This window comes from Perca flavescens, chromosome 17, assembly GCF_004354835.1.
Source record: "Perca flavescens isolate YP-PL-M2 chromosome 17, PFLA_1.0, whole genome shotgun sequence".
NCBI classification, from domain to species: Eukaryota; Metazoa; Chordata; class Actinopteri; order Perciformes; family Percidae; genus Perca; species Perca flavescens.
Window position 1 is genome coordinate 23,437,708 of NC_041347.1, and position 14,821 is coordinate 23,452,528.

The 14,821-nt window shown below is 41.3% G+C and overlaps 1 protein-coding gene across 1 annotated transcript in view; it reads left to right on the forward strand.

Annotated features, from left to right (window-relative positions):
• Window positions 1–10,625, forward strand: part of map3k21 (mitogen-activated protein kinase kinase kinase 21) — a 26,307-nt gene extending 15,682 nt beyond the window's left edge. Inside the window, exons 2-10 of the mRNA XM_028602792.1 lie at window positions 1,654–1,834; window positions 1,993–2,141; window positions 2,412–2,587; window positions 4,331–4,571; window positions 4,672–4,794; window positions 7,726–7,876; window positions 8,266–8,360; window positions 8,958–9,788; window positions 9,894–10,625. Of these exons, the coding sequence (XP_028458593.1) occupies window positions 1,654–1,834; window positions 1,993–2,141; window positions 2,412–2,587; window positions 4,331–4,571; window positions 4,672–4,794; window positions 7,726–7,876; window positions 8,266–8,360; window positions 8,958–9,788; window positions 9,894–10,237 (2,291 nt within the window). The 3' untranslated portion in view covers window positions 10,238–10,625. The remainder of the gene's footprint in view (window positions 1–1,653; window positions 1,835–1,992; window positions 2,142–2,411; window positions 2,588–4,330; window positions 4,572–4,671; window positions 4,795–7,725; window positions 7,877–8,265; window positions 8,361–8,957; window positions 9,789–9,893) is intronic.
• Window positions 10,626–14,821: the final 4,196 nt, after the last annotated feature.

Consider the following 14,821-nt stretch of genomic DNA (forward strand, 5'->3'; position numbering starts at 1 on the left):
AGCAATACACTGAAGTGTTTATCCTAACACATTCTGTCAAACCACCTTAATGAACATTTAGACTCTCAAGCTTTAGTTTCCCTTCTGGCTTTGGCATTCTGTAGAACCAAGACAGCTGATAGGACATGTTCAAATTGACCTGCAGTGTTGGACTGCATGTAAATAATGAAATGGAACGGTTTGTAATGTGAGGAGATCTTGGCAGAGGCAAAAACAAATGTTGAAAATAATACCAATAGGATGAAAAGGATCAAAGAGTCTGTTTTGGCTGTTGATACACCACTTCATGGAAAAAGGCTGCTTCTTGTTGTCAAAGAAATAACAAGAATGTTTGGCAGTTGGTGTATCAGCACACATAGAGTAGGTTTACTTCTGCTGAAAGGAAACTCTGGACAGTAGAAAAGTGTTAATACTCCCCAGTCGTCACCTGGTCGTGGATGGCACAGTTTTCAAGCGTCTTGTTGACTCCTGTGTGTATTAAGGGATAGGTGTGTACTCTATGGGTGGGAATCACCAGAGGCCTCACGATACGATATCATCACAATACTTTGTCACGAGACGACATTATCGCGATTTTAAACATATTGCAATATTCTGCGATATATTGCAATTTATGATCTTTTTTCCAACTTCAAATGTTTCCCAATTTCAAATAATGTCCCCAAAAGGAAACTCTGTCAACATATTTTTTATATAAAAAGATACATTTCGCTGTTCAACTCACTTAAATTTTGTTGCTGCAAAATGGGATTGGGATTGTAATCAATACTTGGCGTATGTGTATCGATACAGTATTGCCACGTAAAATATCGCGATACTATGCTGTATCAATTTTTTTCCACCACCCCTTTTTTTTATGCTATTTTTGTGAATTTTACTTGAGCATATTTAACTTTAAAGGAATACACCACCGTTTGTTGAAATAGGGCTTATCACAGTCTCCCCTAGCTGTACATAGGTGGGCCAACACATTTTTTGTCTCAGTGCAAGTAATTAGGTTGTTTTTTTTGTCTTTTGTTGGCTCACTTTTACTCACAACATGCTAACCGGCAACATAGGATTCCATTCACTACGCTAAGCTAACTAGCGGTGGCGCTGCCGGTGTTGCACCAGACCAAAACAATGCATGCACAAAAAATGCAACAGGAACACTAATATTAAATGGGCGAATAAAAGTTGAATTTGCACATCAATGGGTTGTGGCTTCACTGTGGCAGGGATCTCAGGCTGGGTGTAGTGTTACAGGCAGGTTTGGAGGGTTCCGGCTTTCTTTAATGTGTTAAACATTTTTAGGACCTCAGGACAGTTGCTTTGTGGCGCTGTCAACCTTCTGTTACTACAGTAATAAATGACCTGCATACCTCTGTTGGCCCTGTTGAATATCAACTATCATCTCCTCACCTGCACAGCCATATTTCTCTCTGTCCCCCACTCTTTGTCTCTCCCTATCTCTTTCAGTTTTCTTTCTCCTTTTTTTCCTACCCCCCTCACATGTCACTTTCATCCCAAGCCTGTCTTTCCACTTTTCCCTTTCTCTCAATCACTCATCGCTTGTTATGCCCTCATGTATCTTTTTTAACCTTCTTCTCTTGCCTTCATCCCACTCGCAGTCTCTTCCATGGCCCCTCCCTTAATGTATCCTTCTCTCTTCAGTTTTATTACTTGAAACGATTGAGAATGACGACATCGGGAGGAAGACCTTGAAGATCACCGATTTCGGCCTTGCCAGGGAGTGGCACAAAACCACAAAAATGTCAGCTGCAGGCACCTACTCCTGGATGGCCCCCGAAGTCATCAAGTCATCTCTCTTCTCCAAAGGCAGTGACGTCTGGAGGTATGACAAATAATCCCCAGACAGAGACCCAGAAATAAAATATCTACTCTATATATGTCCACTTATTTGTCTGACATTTTTACTCATTCCTTTGTTAAATATTCCTCCCTTCTCCTTTACTTTCCTTTTATTTTCTTTGTATGTGCGTCATACACCAGCTATGGTGTCTTGCTGTGGGAGCTGTTAACAGGGGAAGTACCATATCGTGGGATTGATGGCCTGGCTGTTGCTTACGGTGTAGCAGTCAATAAGTTAACTCTACCGATCCCATCCACTTGCCCGGAACCCTTCGCCAAGCTCATGGAAGGTAAATGCGTAACATAATAATAACACTGCAGAATGTAGCATGTCCTGGAAAAAAAAAGTAATTGGCAGATTTTTTTTTTTTTTTTTTTTTTTAAATAAACCTCTTAGTCCCATAATGATCCAGAAATCTGTGTGTAGAGCTCTTATTTTCTCACTCATTATCAAAGATGGCCTCCATGCCTGTTGTCAGTGATATCATTTGGGAGTATGTGATTTCTGGCGACTGTGTTTATTAATGTGTCAATCTTTACATTGAAATGTGTGTGTCCAGAGTGCTGGGACCAGGACCCCCACGTGCGTCCCTCCTTCTCCTGCATCCTGGAGCAGCTGTCGGCCATCGAGGAGGCGGTGATGGCCACCATGCCCCAGGACTCCTTCCACAGCATGCAGGACGACTGGCGTGTGGAGATCCAGGAGATGTTTGATGAGCTCAGGACCAAAGAGAAGGTAAGGCAGAGTGACTTAACATCAATATATGGAGCCACTGACTTTACATCATAAACACACTATGTGGTCTGGCAGGTGGTTAGAGGCATTCAAATTGATTGACAGAAAATGCATGTTTTATACCTTACCTCTGTCTCACACACTGTGGGTTGAAACCTGGCATACAGTATATGTGACAGACCGTCTATACTTCTTGTACTATTCTCTGCTCTAGTGATAGTGATGAAACATGTTTAATAATCTGCTATTGAGATTTGGTTTAACCATGCAGAATTGCTTTGGACAGCTTTTTACAAACTAAACGGCTTAATTGGTTACTTTCAGTGGAAAAGCTAATCGCGCTTTAACAAAACGAGTTATTAATGCCGACGTGCTTTAGCGTACTTCCCCTTGTTAAAACCTTAATCTGCTTCCTGTATTAATCTCCCATCGCTGGCTTAAAGAGGGGGGTTAATTAGTGTTTGTAGAAACAGCAGTATCAGCACACAGAGTTTTTATTAAAAAAACTCCATGTGTTGTTTTTTTGTTTTAAGAGACTTAATTTCTGCCTTATATTTAATACTTGTATGTTCTTTGTATTATATATGTATGTATTCCACCTGGTTCTAGTCTAATCAGTTATGCTAAACCAGCTTTTTAACATGCACCCTCGTTATGTAACTTCCAATTATGCAAATCAATCATTTAAACTTACAACGCCTCACCATGACTTAAAAACCCTATAAAGTTGGTCCCTTGTATGTAAAGCTTTCATAGATCTAAATGAATAAATGGCTTTAAGCATTATCTAACATTTTCCCATCGTAAATTTCACAAGATATCTTGTAGAATTAACCACTGCATCAGCAGATTTCCTGTAAACGTCCCACAGTAATCTGTGTCTAGGTGGGTGGCTGAAGTGGCTTGACTGTAAAGCTGCTTTATGGAAGTCATCCAGTAAGGATTATTATTACTCAGCCGAGAGCAATTAAAGAGAAAATGGAGGGAATGAAGAAAGAGTAAGCCATGGGAGGAGACAAGACGGGTTAGCTTTGTAACACGGCCTGAAACAGCAGGCAGTAATCTCCTGAAACCGACTTGTTATAGAAGGAGTTATCTAATACACAACTAACACACTGTCTTATAGATGTCTGTCTGCAAGAACTTTTCTCTTGTTATATGGGAATTATAACATGTATTTCTACCCGTTTGTCTTGCAATGCATTTTCTCTTCTGTCTTACAATAGAATTGTGTCTAAAACCAGAATATTTAATGTGACCATGTGTAGACATTAGGAGGAACACAGTTTATTAGAAAGTTTGACAATTAGCACAAATGTAAAACAGAAGCTTGACTGTAAAAGTACCCCACAGTTTAATAATAATCCAAAGAGGTTGTGAGAAATACTTTCCGGATCAATAAGGTACTTTTCCTCTAAACAATAGCAATATTATATTTTAAAAGCATACTCGCCAAAAATCGATGCAGCACAACCAGATATATCGTTTGGGTCAGAGATTCAGTTTACCCTTGTGTTTAATGACGCTACCTATCTGTCGGCTGTAACCTGAAACGGGTCTTACTGGAGCTGAAGATTTCTGTCGGATTGTCTAACATCTTTCTCTGCTTTGCTTATATAGATGTTCAATTCCAGATAAGACAAACTGCAGCATATCATCCTGGAGCAAAACAAAAAGCTTATGTGAACCTAAGTCTCTCTGCCAATTTACCAATATATGTATCTTAATACCTGGTTCTTCCAGGAGCTACGTTCCAGAGAAGAGGAGCTGACGCGAGCTGCCCTCCAGCAGAAGTCTCAGGAGGAGCTGCTGAAGCGTCGGGAGCAGCAGCTGGCAGAGCGGGAGATCAACGTGCTGGAGAGAGAGCTCAACATCCTCATTTTCCAGCTCAACAAAGATAAGCCCAACGTCAAGAAGAGGAAAGGCAAATTCAAACGTTCCCGCCTCAAACTGAAGGATGGAAACCGCATCAGCCTGCCCTCGGGTGAGTTCTTGACATTGTACTAAGGATGCTGGTACATGGTCTCTCTAAGTATATTTATTCTGTGATTGTAAGGACCGTATGTACATGTTGCATTTTGCAGACTTCCAGCATAAGATCACCGTGCAGGCGTCGCCTTCCATGGACAAGAGGCGAAGCCTTCATAGCACCAGCTCCTCTCCTCCCAGCAGTCCCACACTAATTCCCCGGCTACGAGCCATTCAGCGTGAGTTCAGTTTGTTTGTTTTTCCTATTCGTGTTTTCCTTAGTGTCAGGTCTGATTGTCTCCTGAACCTCTGTGTGCGTTGTGTATTTCTTGCCCTGGATTAAGTCAAATTTGCTAGATACAACTTGCTAAAAATACAACTTCTGAAGAAATCACATCAACTCTCTGAGAATTTCAGGGAACATGGGAACACTGACAATGACAACAACTGTGTGAACAAAAGCTCCAGAGCCACAAGCAGTCAGCAGGTTGTTTGAACAGTTTGATTTTGTTAGGCGCACACTAAGACCCTTGCAACAACTGAAACACATTCCTCTTGAGCATGTATGGTAGATGGCTGATATTCAGACAGAAAATACAAATGTTCTGTTTCACAGCACTTTTAACAATATGCTCCTAGCTAGAGCTGAGCAATATATCAGTATTATATCAATATCGTGATATGAGGCTAGATATCGTCTTAGATATTGGATATCGTAATATGGCATAAGTGTTGTCTTTTCCTGGTTTTAAAGGCTGCATTACAGTAAAGTGATGTCATTTTCTGAACATACCAGACTGTTGTAACCGTTCTATTATTTGCCTTTACCCACTTAGTCATTATATACACATTACTGATGATTATTTATCAAAAATCTCATTGTGTAAATATTTTGTAAAAGCACCAATAGTCAACACTACAATATCGTTGCGGTATCGATATCGAGGTATTTGGTCAAAAATATTGTGATATTTGATTTTCTCCATATCGCGCAGCCAGGAGATGCTACTCCTAGCTTAGTATAAGCTGTCAACTACTGTGCAATACTTGTGTCATAAAGCTCATGTTGGTTAGAGGTAACATGTATGTTTCCCTCCTCAGTGATGCCCCACACGCGGCGGGACAGTTTGTATGTTTACCAACAGGATGTTGATCTGACCAGCGAGCTCACAACCTCCTGTGGGCTCAGGAGGAAAGGCAAGCTAGTGGCTACCCAAATGCAGCATTGCTGTGGCTAATGGGACCAATGCTGCATGTGATGTTTGGCTAACTTTGACAATTAAAAGGGTTTGGTACCTAACAGCTTCCTATCAGTGGGGATTGTTTGTGCTGATTGACAAGCTTTTCCTGATGTGTGGATTATAACAAGACTTTGGTGTTTGCTGCTGGGTTCAAATTGGTTTACAGGTACTTTAGTAATAATGATTAGGTTTATGCCACAGACTTGGGCCAGACTGCTGTTCATATTTTTTTTTGTATTTGACTCATTTTCTATTATGTGGTTTGAATTAAATAATTGGAGCTTTTTCAAAACATAATGGTGGTGCTGTTAATTACAGTTTTTTTTTTTTTTTTTCAACTGCTTACACACAAAATCTTTTCATGTCACTCGATTTTTGAAACCTCTCACTCAAAGTGCAAAACTACACATCAAATCTCCAAAACCATAAGCTATTTCTCAGCCTTTCACTCAGTTTTCAATTGCATAAAACACTTTTTTCAAAAACACTACACACAATTCTCTACCTAAGACACAAAAATCTACACTTATTTACCAGGGCACACACCCACTCCTCATATGTGCAAACACATTATGCTTAACTGAACACTAACCAATCACTGTTAAGTATAGGCCTATACATAGGTCAAAGGTCAGATTACCTGTTTTGAACAGTGGATGCCAACAATAGACAGAGAGCAAGGGGAGAAGGAGGGAGAGACAGGGGATAACAGCGAGGAGGAGGAGGAGGAGGGGGGAAGAAGAGAAAGGAGAGCCAGGGCTCTCACTTATTCATCATGTGATCAACCACGGATTAACCATGAGAGAAGCCCATCTTGAGTAGTTTTACAGTGGCGTCCAAACTTCAAACCTTCAGAAATGAGAACATGCATGCAACTATCTAATGACTATTTCAGCATTATAATTCAATCAGACTTTGTTTTGCACAAAGTGCATACAATAACCCCAGCCCAGGCACACAAGCACGCACACACACACACACACACACACACACACACACACACACACACACACATTGTTTATTCTAAAAATGATACCTTTGGTTTACATATGTTTGTAGTTTTGCTTTCTTGTTTGATGCTACCGTATACAACACCGTGCTATTCTTACAAACGTAATGTTTTGCCCAATCAATATTTTCTGTTTTACTGTAACATTACATTGTTGTTTACAGTGCACTTTTCAACCCCTCTCAGCAGATTACTGTCTCTCTAGAACATTGTAAATGTAGATATAAGCCTATGAAAGACAAAAGAGCTTTAGATTTAGAACAACAGTTTTTGCCATTTGGTGCAAATGCTTCATTTTGAGATGTGTTTATGGCATTTTGAATGCAGTGTTTCATTTTGAAGGAGAAGTGAGGCATTTTGCGTATTTATGTGTGCAGTTTGGGAATTGTGTGTACAGTTTTGAAAACCTGTGTAAGCAGTTGGGGGGAAAAAAACTTGAACACATTTTCCTAATTATGGGAATGTTGGCCCTAGTCTGTTGCTCTGACATCTTTGGTGGATCATCACACCTTCACAATGGCTAACCCACAGCAAGAAGAAGCTTTTACAAAAACAGCCTTTTGGGTTTGGTTTTCTGCTTTTCGGCTTTTTGATTTTACATTTCCAGAAATGACTTACATTGGTAATATTTTCTAGAAAAGGTTCAATAGTAACATGAAATCTTCCTGAATCAAATGCAGTTATTAAAATAAAAAGGCTTATATCCATTTAGTGTAGAAAGGCCTTTAAATAAACTTAAGAGTGAACACCCATGAACATTTCTAGAGAAAGATTACGACAGAGATTTTACAGATGGCATGATTTTTTTTTTAATATAATTTACGTCTACACCGGATTCCCTGTCAGGGCCGTGGTTTCTCTGATAACACCTTCCTACAGTTGTTTGAGTCTGTGGTAACACTTATGGTCGCTGTGTTAAGTTACTCAAGATGAGAGCAACCGTACATGGGGCCGCAGCACCCTCTTCAGGCCAGAGGAGTTTGAGGATGTGAAAAAGGGAATCAAGAAGAAAGGAAGAACCTGGGGCCCCAGTTCAGTACAGAGCAAAGAAAGGCCTGCCGCTGCTGAAAGGTAGAGTGTACACACACACACACACACACACACACACACACACACACACACAGACACAGAAAAAAGGCTACTAATTAGGGTGGAGAGCATTTGCTTTCTGTTCCTAAAAATACATAACCACATCCTCATGTCTACACACACACACACACACACACACAGACACAGAAAAAAGGCTACTAATTAGGGTGGAGAGCATTTGCTTTCTGTTCCTAAAAATACATAACCACATCCTCATGTCTAAGTGTTATTATTTTCAACTCATCTCTATGTTCCATACAGTAATATAACATAAGGTAACCTACCACAAAAAATACTACACAGTCTATACTAAAAGTGTAAATAAGTTATTTTTGATTGTGTGGCATCTGTTACTGGGCATTGTTTTTCAGAGTGCGTCCTCTGTCGGACGGCAATAACCCCTGGTCAACCAGCCTGGTCAAGTCCCAGAAGTCTGTCCCCCTCGCCGCCCTGTTTGCTGAACAAGGTCAGCTCAAAATCCATTGGGATGCTGTGCAATTTAAAATTTACATAAAGATCTTTCATATTCGTTTATTTGAGTAATTATTGTGGAAATTTGCTCCGCTTTTTTTGTTACCTTTTGTCTAAAGTGACTAATAACTGAACAGGTTAAAAAAAAAAAAAAAAAAAAACTTTTGAGTGCTTGTTTACTAGATTTAAAATACAGTTTAATGTCCTAAATTTAAATGTCTTAAATTTAGGTTTATCCGACAATCACAATTAAGTAATTTGTGGTTAAGAGTCAAGAACTCATACATTTTATTTATTTCATTTCATTTATAAAGGACATTAAATCAACATTTCTGTAAATGTGCCAGGGTTAGCTGGCTAATTTTCAACTGCAGTCGTTTGGCCAGATGTTTTGAGACCAGAGTAACAGGAAAACAGCAAGACATTAGTACAGGTTAAAATGTACGCACAGAAGTCAATAAGACACCATAAAGACAGCTAGAGCAACACAATAAGCTTCCTCAAGAAGACATAAGTAAAGTTACACATCAACAGTGTCCACGTAATGGTTCATTTGTTTAGAATGTCTGATTTCACACTTCTGTGTTTTCAGCGGGGGCTGGTAAAGACGAGGCATTCTCCCAGGACTGTCCTGACAGCAGCTCCAAGCCAAAGCAGCTCAAGTTCCCCAACCAGGTGTACATCGATCTACCTCTGTGGAGGGACGAGCAGCAGCCTCAGAGCCCCGGTGGGCATTGTGGGTCGGGAGACGCTGGGGTCGGGGCAGCAGGTCAGGGTGGCCCACCAGAGACCCCAGACGACCCCTACACCACCACATCCACCTCGTCCACCTCCACCACCCCACAGCTCACCCCTACCAACAGCCTGAAGCGGACGTCAGCTCGCCGTAAGACTGACTCCGTGCTGTATGGCTGCGGCTCGTTGCTGGCTTCAGTTGTGCTCGGTTATGACATTAGGGAGGCTCTCAAAAACTCGGCTCCTGGGGAAGAATGCGAGCCCCAGCGCGAGGAGAAAGAGAAGAAGAAGAAGGAGGGCCTGTTTCAGCGTGCGACCCGGTTTCGCCGCAGCACCTCACCACCAAGCGGTCGCCCCCGCAAAGACGAGGCATCGCCAAACCCCACCGCCACCCAACCCGTCAATCTCATCTCCATGTCGGCCATTATGGAGTGCAACTCCACCAAGTGCCTCTTAAAGTCCGAGGCGGAGGCGTCTCACTCTAGCCCTGGGAAGGTTGAGCTCGTGGCTGCCAATAATCACGCCGAGTCGTCCAGACCCGGCCCGGCAGCCTCTCCAGAAGGCCAGAGTAACAGGACGGCCGCTAACACAGAGACACCAGCGCAAACCCAAAGCCAGCCACCCGAGCAGAGCAACCACAACACAGGAACACGTCTACGCAGAAAGAAATACACCACCAACCACAATAGTAAGTAACACCAAACAGGGGTACGGGAGGTAAGCTTGTATATACGGTTTAAAAAAAAAAGTATATTTACTCTTCAAAAATGTATCTCCCCCCATCTGTTTCCAGCCAATGGCCCACCTGCTCTGCCTCCTCCAGCCACACAGAAGAAGCACGAGAAAGATGGCGGCGAGGCCTTCTCCAGACCACGGCCGGTGTCGTTCCGGGCCAAACCCCACACCTGGGCCCTGCTGCGAGGACGCAACAAGAGCTACTCCCTGGGCCACTTCTCCGGAGAGAAGACGGCACAAAACCTAAGCGTGGTGCTGTCCTCTGAGGTGGGGGTGGGCTGCTCCCTGCTGGACATGGACACAGAGGGCCAGAAACGAGACTGCACTGTGCCGCTCTGCCGCATTCAGAGTTCCCCGGGACGGCCCTCCGTCTTCGAGCTGGAGAAAAAGTTTCTCTCTTAGGAGCCTTGAAAAGTGATCTGCTGTGATCATAGTTCATCCCATACAATCTATAGTGTTTTAGAACATACAGACAGAATTTTTGGCCTAAAACTCCTGGAGGGTTTAGGACCAGGCTGCCTTTTTCTCTCCATTTAAAAAAAAAAAAAAAAAAAAAAAGGTTCTGTAACGTAGAACCCAGCTTTGTCTTAGTTGTCGAAAATAGTGATGTCAGTGTTCTAGAGCGTAGCCAAGTCTGAGAAGACAAGTTCTACTGTATGTTCAATGTTCTAGGAGACCTCTGTGTCACAGGAGTTCTAGAATGTGCACACTCATCTCAGTTTGAGAACGGTCTTAAGGTCTTTTCAGACGGGGAGCGATTGACGCGCCTAGTTATTCATTTTCACTGAGAGGCGGGCGGGGCGGGCGGGCATGGAGGGAGGCGTGGGCCAGCGACCAGCGGGCGCCATCCCGTGAAACTGATGCAATCTTTCTAGTCTCATGCACACGCCCGCCCACTGACAGCTGAATTGTCTTGACCTTTCTTCCATGCGACGCGCATACAGTACGCATCAATGCCGTTTGTGAGTTCCCTGAAATATATTACCATCAGGACATTAAGCACAAAAGCTCCATGGTTACCACGCCTAGAGCACCTGGCGTTCACATGGGAAGTGCAGCAAGACCCCGCGGATCCAAGTGGATATGCAGGCAAAGTGTCGCCTACCGTCTGAAAAGACCTTTACACACTGCCTTGCCTAATTCTGGAACACACACACACACACACACACAGTTCTAAAACCTGAGCAGAACATTCTGGATCAGCAACTCTTCTCTGGTCCCTCGGTGCTCGACTGCCACCTGTGTTCGCGCTCCCATTTGTTACCTTCTTCCTTTCTCGTTTCTGTCGGTGCAGCTAAACGTTGACCGCTGCTGCAGCTTTCGCAACACAGTACCCTCACCTTTTTATTTATATATATATTTTTATAGGTAATTTAATATGAAGAGACTTGACCTTACCTTAGCAACCAGCAGGACATACATTCCATGTCAGTCAAGCTGTGCGATCACGCTTCTAGATTTTTGGACTTGAGAATCATGCATGCATGCACCCTTGAAATGTTGAACACACAAAAAAATCCCTATGCCTTGTTTGTAAATACTTCTTTTTGCCCCATTATAAGTCTAATGCTGGTAGTTGTTTTGTATTGCATATTATGCTGTTTTATGACTGTTTTAAAAGTCAGCGATGCTGCAGTGCCGTTTGTGTTCTAGGGACAGGTTACTGGATCATAGCAGGGACGCAAGTATGTTTCCTCCCAGAATGCCCTGAAGATTTTAGAGATGCAAGTAGAAATACACTGGAAGTCCCGCAAAGCAAACGTGGAATGTTTTCACTTAAAAGTTGGATTACATTTTAAATGACCATTGGTCATGAGTTGCTAATATGGATTTTTCTAAGAGTACTGTATTTATAGAAAAAGTTTGTTTATATATTTTTTTCTGGTTCATATTTTCTATACTCAGCACACTGCAGCAGAGTGGAGGAACACTTCAGCCATGAATGTTCATGTCAGGAAAACCTGCCCCAAATTAATGAATTTATAATCTAATCCCCTCCCCCCCGGTGACTGCTGATTGGCTAAAATTGTAATAATACAGCATAACTTCAGATTTAAGTTATGGAAGGATGACTACACAGCCTGGGAGTGGCCACACGGGAGAATTTAGTTTCAAACAGAGTGCACAAAATGGCAATACTGTTAAGCAGACAGACCCTGTGCCTTCAAGTACTAAAGTGTCTTATCAAGTCTAATTCGTGTCCTCGTTTTTATTATGAGCACACAATTTTGTAATGTGTGCAAACAAATTAGTTATTTTTGAAGCTCAATCTTGACATCAGCGTCTCAGAATTGACCCCCATTGCCATTATTACTTCCATATACCTAGTTGTTATGGTATATGGAATTGTTATGTTTAATTGGTTTCGCTGAGTCAGGTTTTTTTTTTTTTTATTTCTATTACACTTTTTTCCATCCAGCATTAAATACACGTAGCCAAATATCCATATCATCAAGCTCAGGAAGCTCTGGAGACATCTGAGGACAGATTTTGGCTAACGCAAGTGAAGACCGTGTCCTTATCATACTGTAAACCCACAGCCAGATGAATGCCTTCCTCGGACTTGACAAAGGGTTTGTTATCCTGACGTGTTTTTCTCCCGACCTCTGTGAACTTGCAGGATACGTACTGTTCCTAGTCCCATGGTCACTCCCAGGGCCCTCGCTCTAAAAGTTGAACAAATGAACTTAACATCCTTTGTTACTGTTGACTGATGTTTGTATTCCCCCAACTTTGTATCGCTGTCTTACTTCAGTCTTTTTTTGAGTTCAATTGAAAACGTGTCCAATTTTTTTGACAAAACAAAGGCTCATTTACAATAAGATATGAATTCCCAAATGGTGTAAATATAATTGTGATTCCTGATGTGTATATCACAGTGGCATCTTATGGTGATTTAGAATGTGAAGTATCCCATGTTCTGTACTTTGTGACCACTGACTGTCAAACCAACACTGTAAAAGCCTTACTAATCATCAAGCTGTCAAAGGGACAGTTTACAAGCTGGATTTATCCTTCTTTTTTTTTTCTACGAATTAAGAGTTATCTGTAAATACCATAATGCACTGGTGCTGTACATTCCCCTCAAAATATTGTATTTCAGTTTGAAGCTGAAGTCTGCAGTTTGTCGTCCACAGTAACAGTCCCTTTGTTGGCTAGCGGTTAATGAAAATGTTTGGTCTTATTAAGATGAACAATGGTTTCGACATACCGAAAACAACATTCCTCTACATTTGACAAACTGCAGCAATAATATTTGTGACACCGCTTATCAATAAGGTGCATTCAGGCTTCTGGCTAAGGGACCAAATTTAACTTTACCAGCACTACGGCCTCTGTCTTCAGGACCAAAACCACTAAATGAACTAGCTGCTAGTGAGGAGTTCTTACAAAGAAAACTACTCCGTACGAAACCTTCACAAACAACCTCAGAGGCGCAGCGCTGCTGCTGAAAGACCCATCACCTACTGATCAAGTAAGACTTCCTGTTAAATGCAACACTTCCTTGGAATCGCTGAACATCTCAGTCACGCTGACTGTGTCAGGTTTAGCTTTGAGTACATCTGTTTCAGTGAACGTATTTTGTTATCATTACAGTATTGGTTATTTCACGCCTGATTGATCAAGAGTATCAAGTTTATCAACATTTTGAATAAAGTCTGAATCAAGACTAATCTCGGCTTTGTATTTCTTTTGACGCAGTAATGTACTATTTTAGGGTTTGCCTGGATGGACTAACGGTAGAGCGAGCGCCCGTATAAAGAGGCTTTGTCCTCTCCCCTTTTCATGTCTAAGCTGTCCTATCAATAAATGCTCAAAAAATTATGTTAAAAAAAGAAATGTACTATTTAGTCTTGTTTGAGTAATGTTTGTTAAAAACTACAGTGCCCCGCTGTTTTAGGTAAATATTGACTTTTAAAAAAAAAAATATATATATATATATATATATATATATATATATATATATATGTATATGTATATGTATATATATATATATACTGCCCTACAAAGCAAAAAGGCCGTAACTACGCAGAACTGAGAAAAATGACTTTAAAGTTATCCTGTTATCCAGCTAAGTAGTTGTAGGTAGATTATTGCACATGTGGCTGTTTTTATTACTTTATATTAGCTTATTCTTTGTACATATCAATCCTCATATTTAAATTGATATTTTACCCCTATTTTGCAGTTACTGTATTCTTGCTTTGTATTACTTACCAAAAACATGGCACCATACCAAGGAAAAAGGCAGTAACTACAGATTCTCCAAAAACAATTTTGCCACAACTTGGGCTCTGGGTGTGTTAGATACACTGTATTTGAAATAATTGGAACCATTTGTTTTCCTGAACATGGATATACCAAAACCAAAAATAATTTGACCATTTTAGGTCAATATTTTCCACCCGGAAGCTGTTCTGGTGCTGAAACGGCTGCTTAAAGTCTCACATTGCTAAGCTGTATCAAGGCCCAAATGGGGACAATTTATCTTGAATAGTACCACATTATTATGTATCGCCTGTTAGCATAATGCTATCTGAATGGACCTCTGAGAGGAAGTCCCGCCTTAGCAGCTGACAAGTGTTTATATTGTGATAGCCTAGCCTCTAAATGTTTAATCTGTCACTGTTACTTATCATTCTCCGGGTATTTTCTTTTCAACGCCAGTTCGACCATCTTCTTTCCCCGGCTTTGTGCCATCTCAAACAAAATGTGTGTGAAGTTAGAAGGGTGAAATCGCAAAAGTTAAAACAGTCTCCTGAGGATGCCGCGAAATCAGCTGTGTGTGTTCACCATGGAAACTTCACTGCGCAGCAACACAGTTATTTTTTGTTAGGTCAAACATAACAAGAATACATTAATGGATGTTACTGTACTCTTGCTTTGTTTCACTAGGGCTTTTTGCAGTTACTGTACAAACGACTACCATTTTTCTCCAAAACGACACACATTTGAGATAAGATGTTTTGTCACATAACAAAGGAT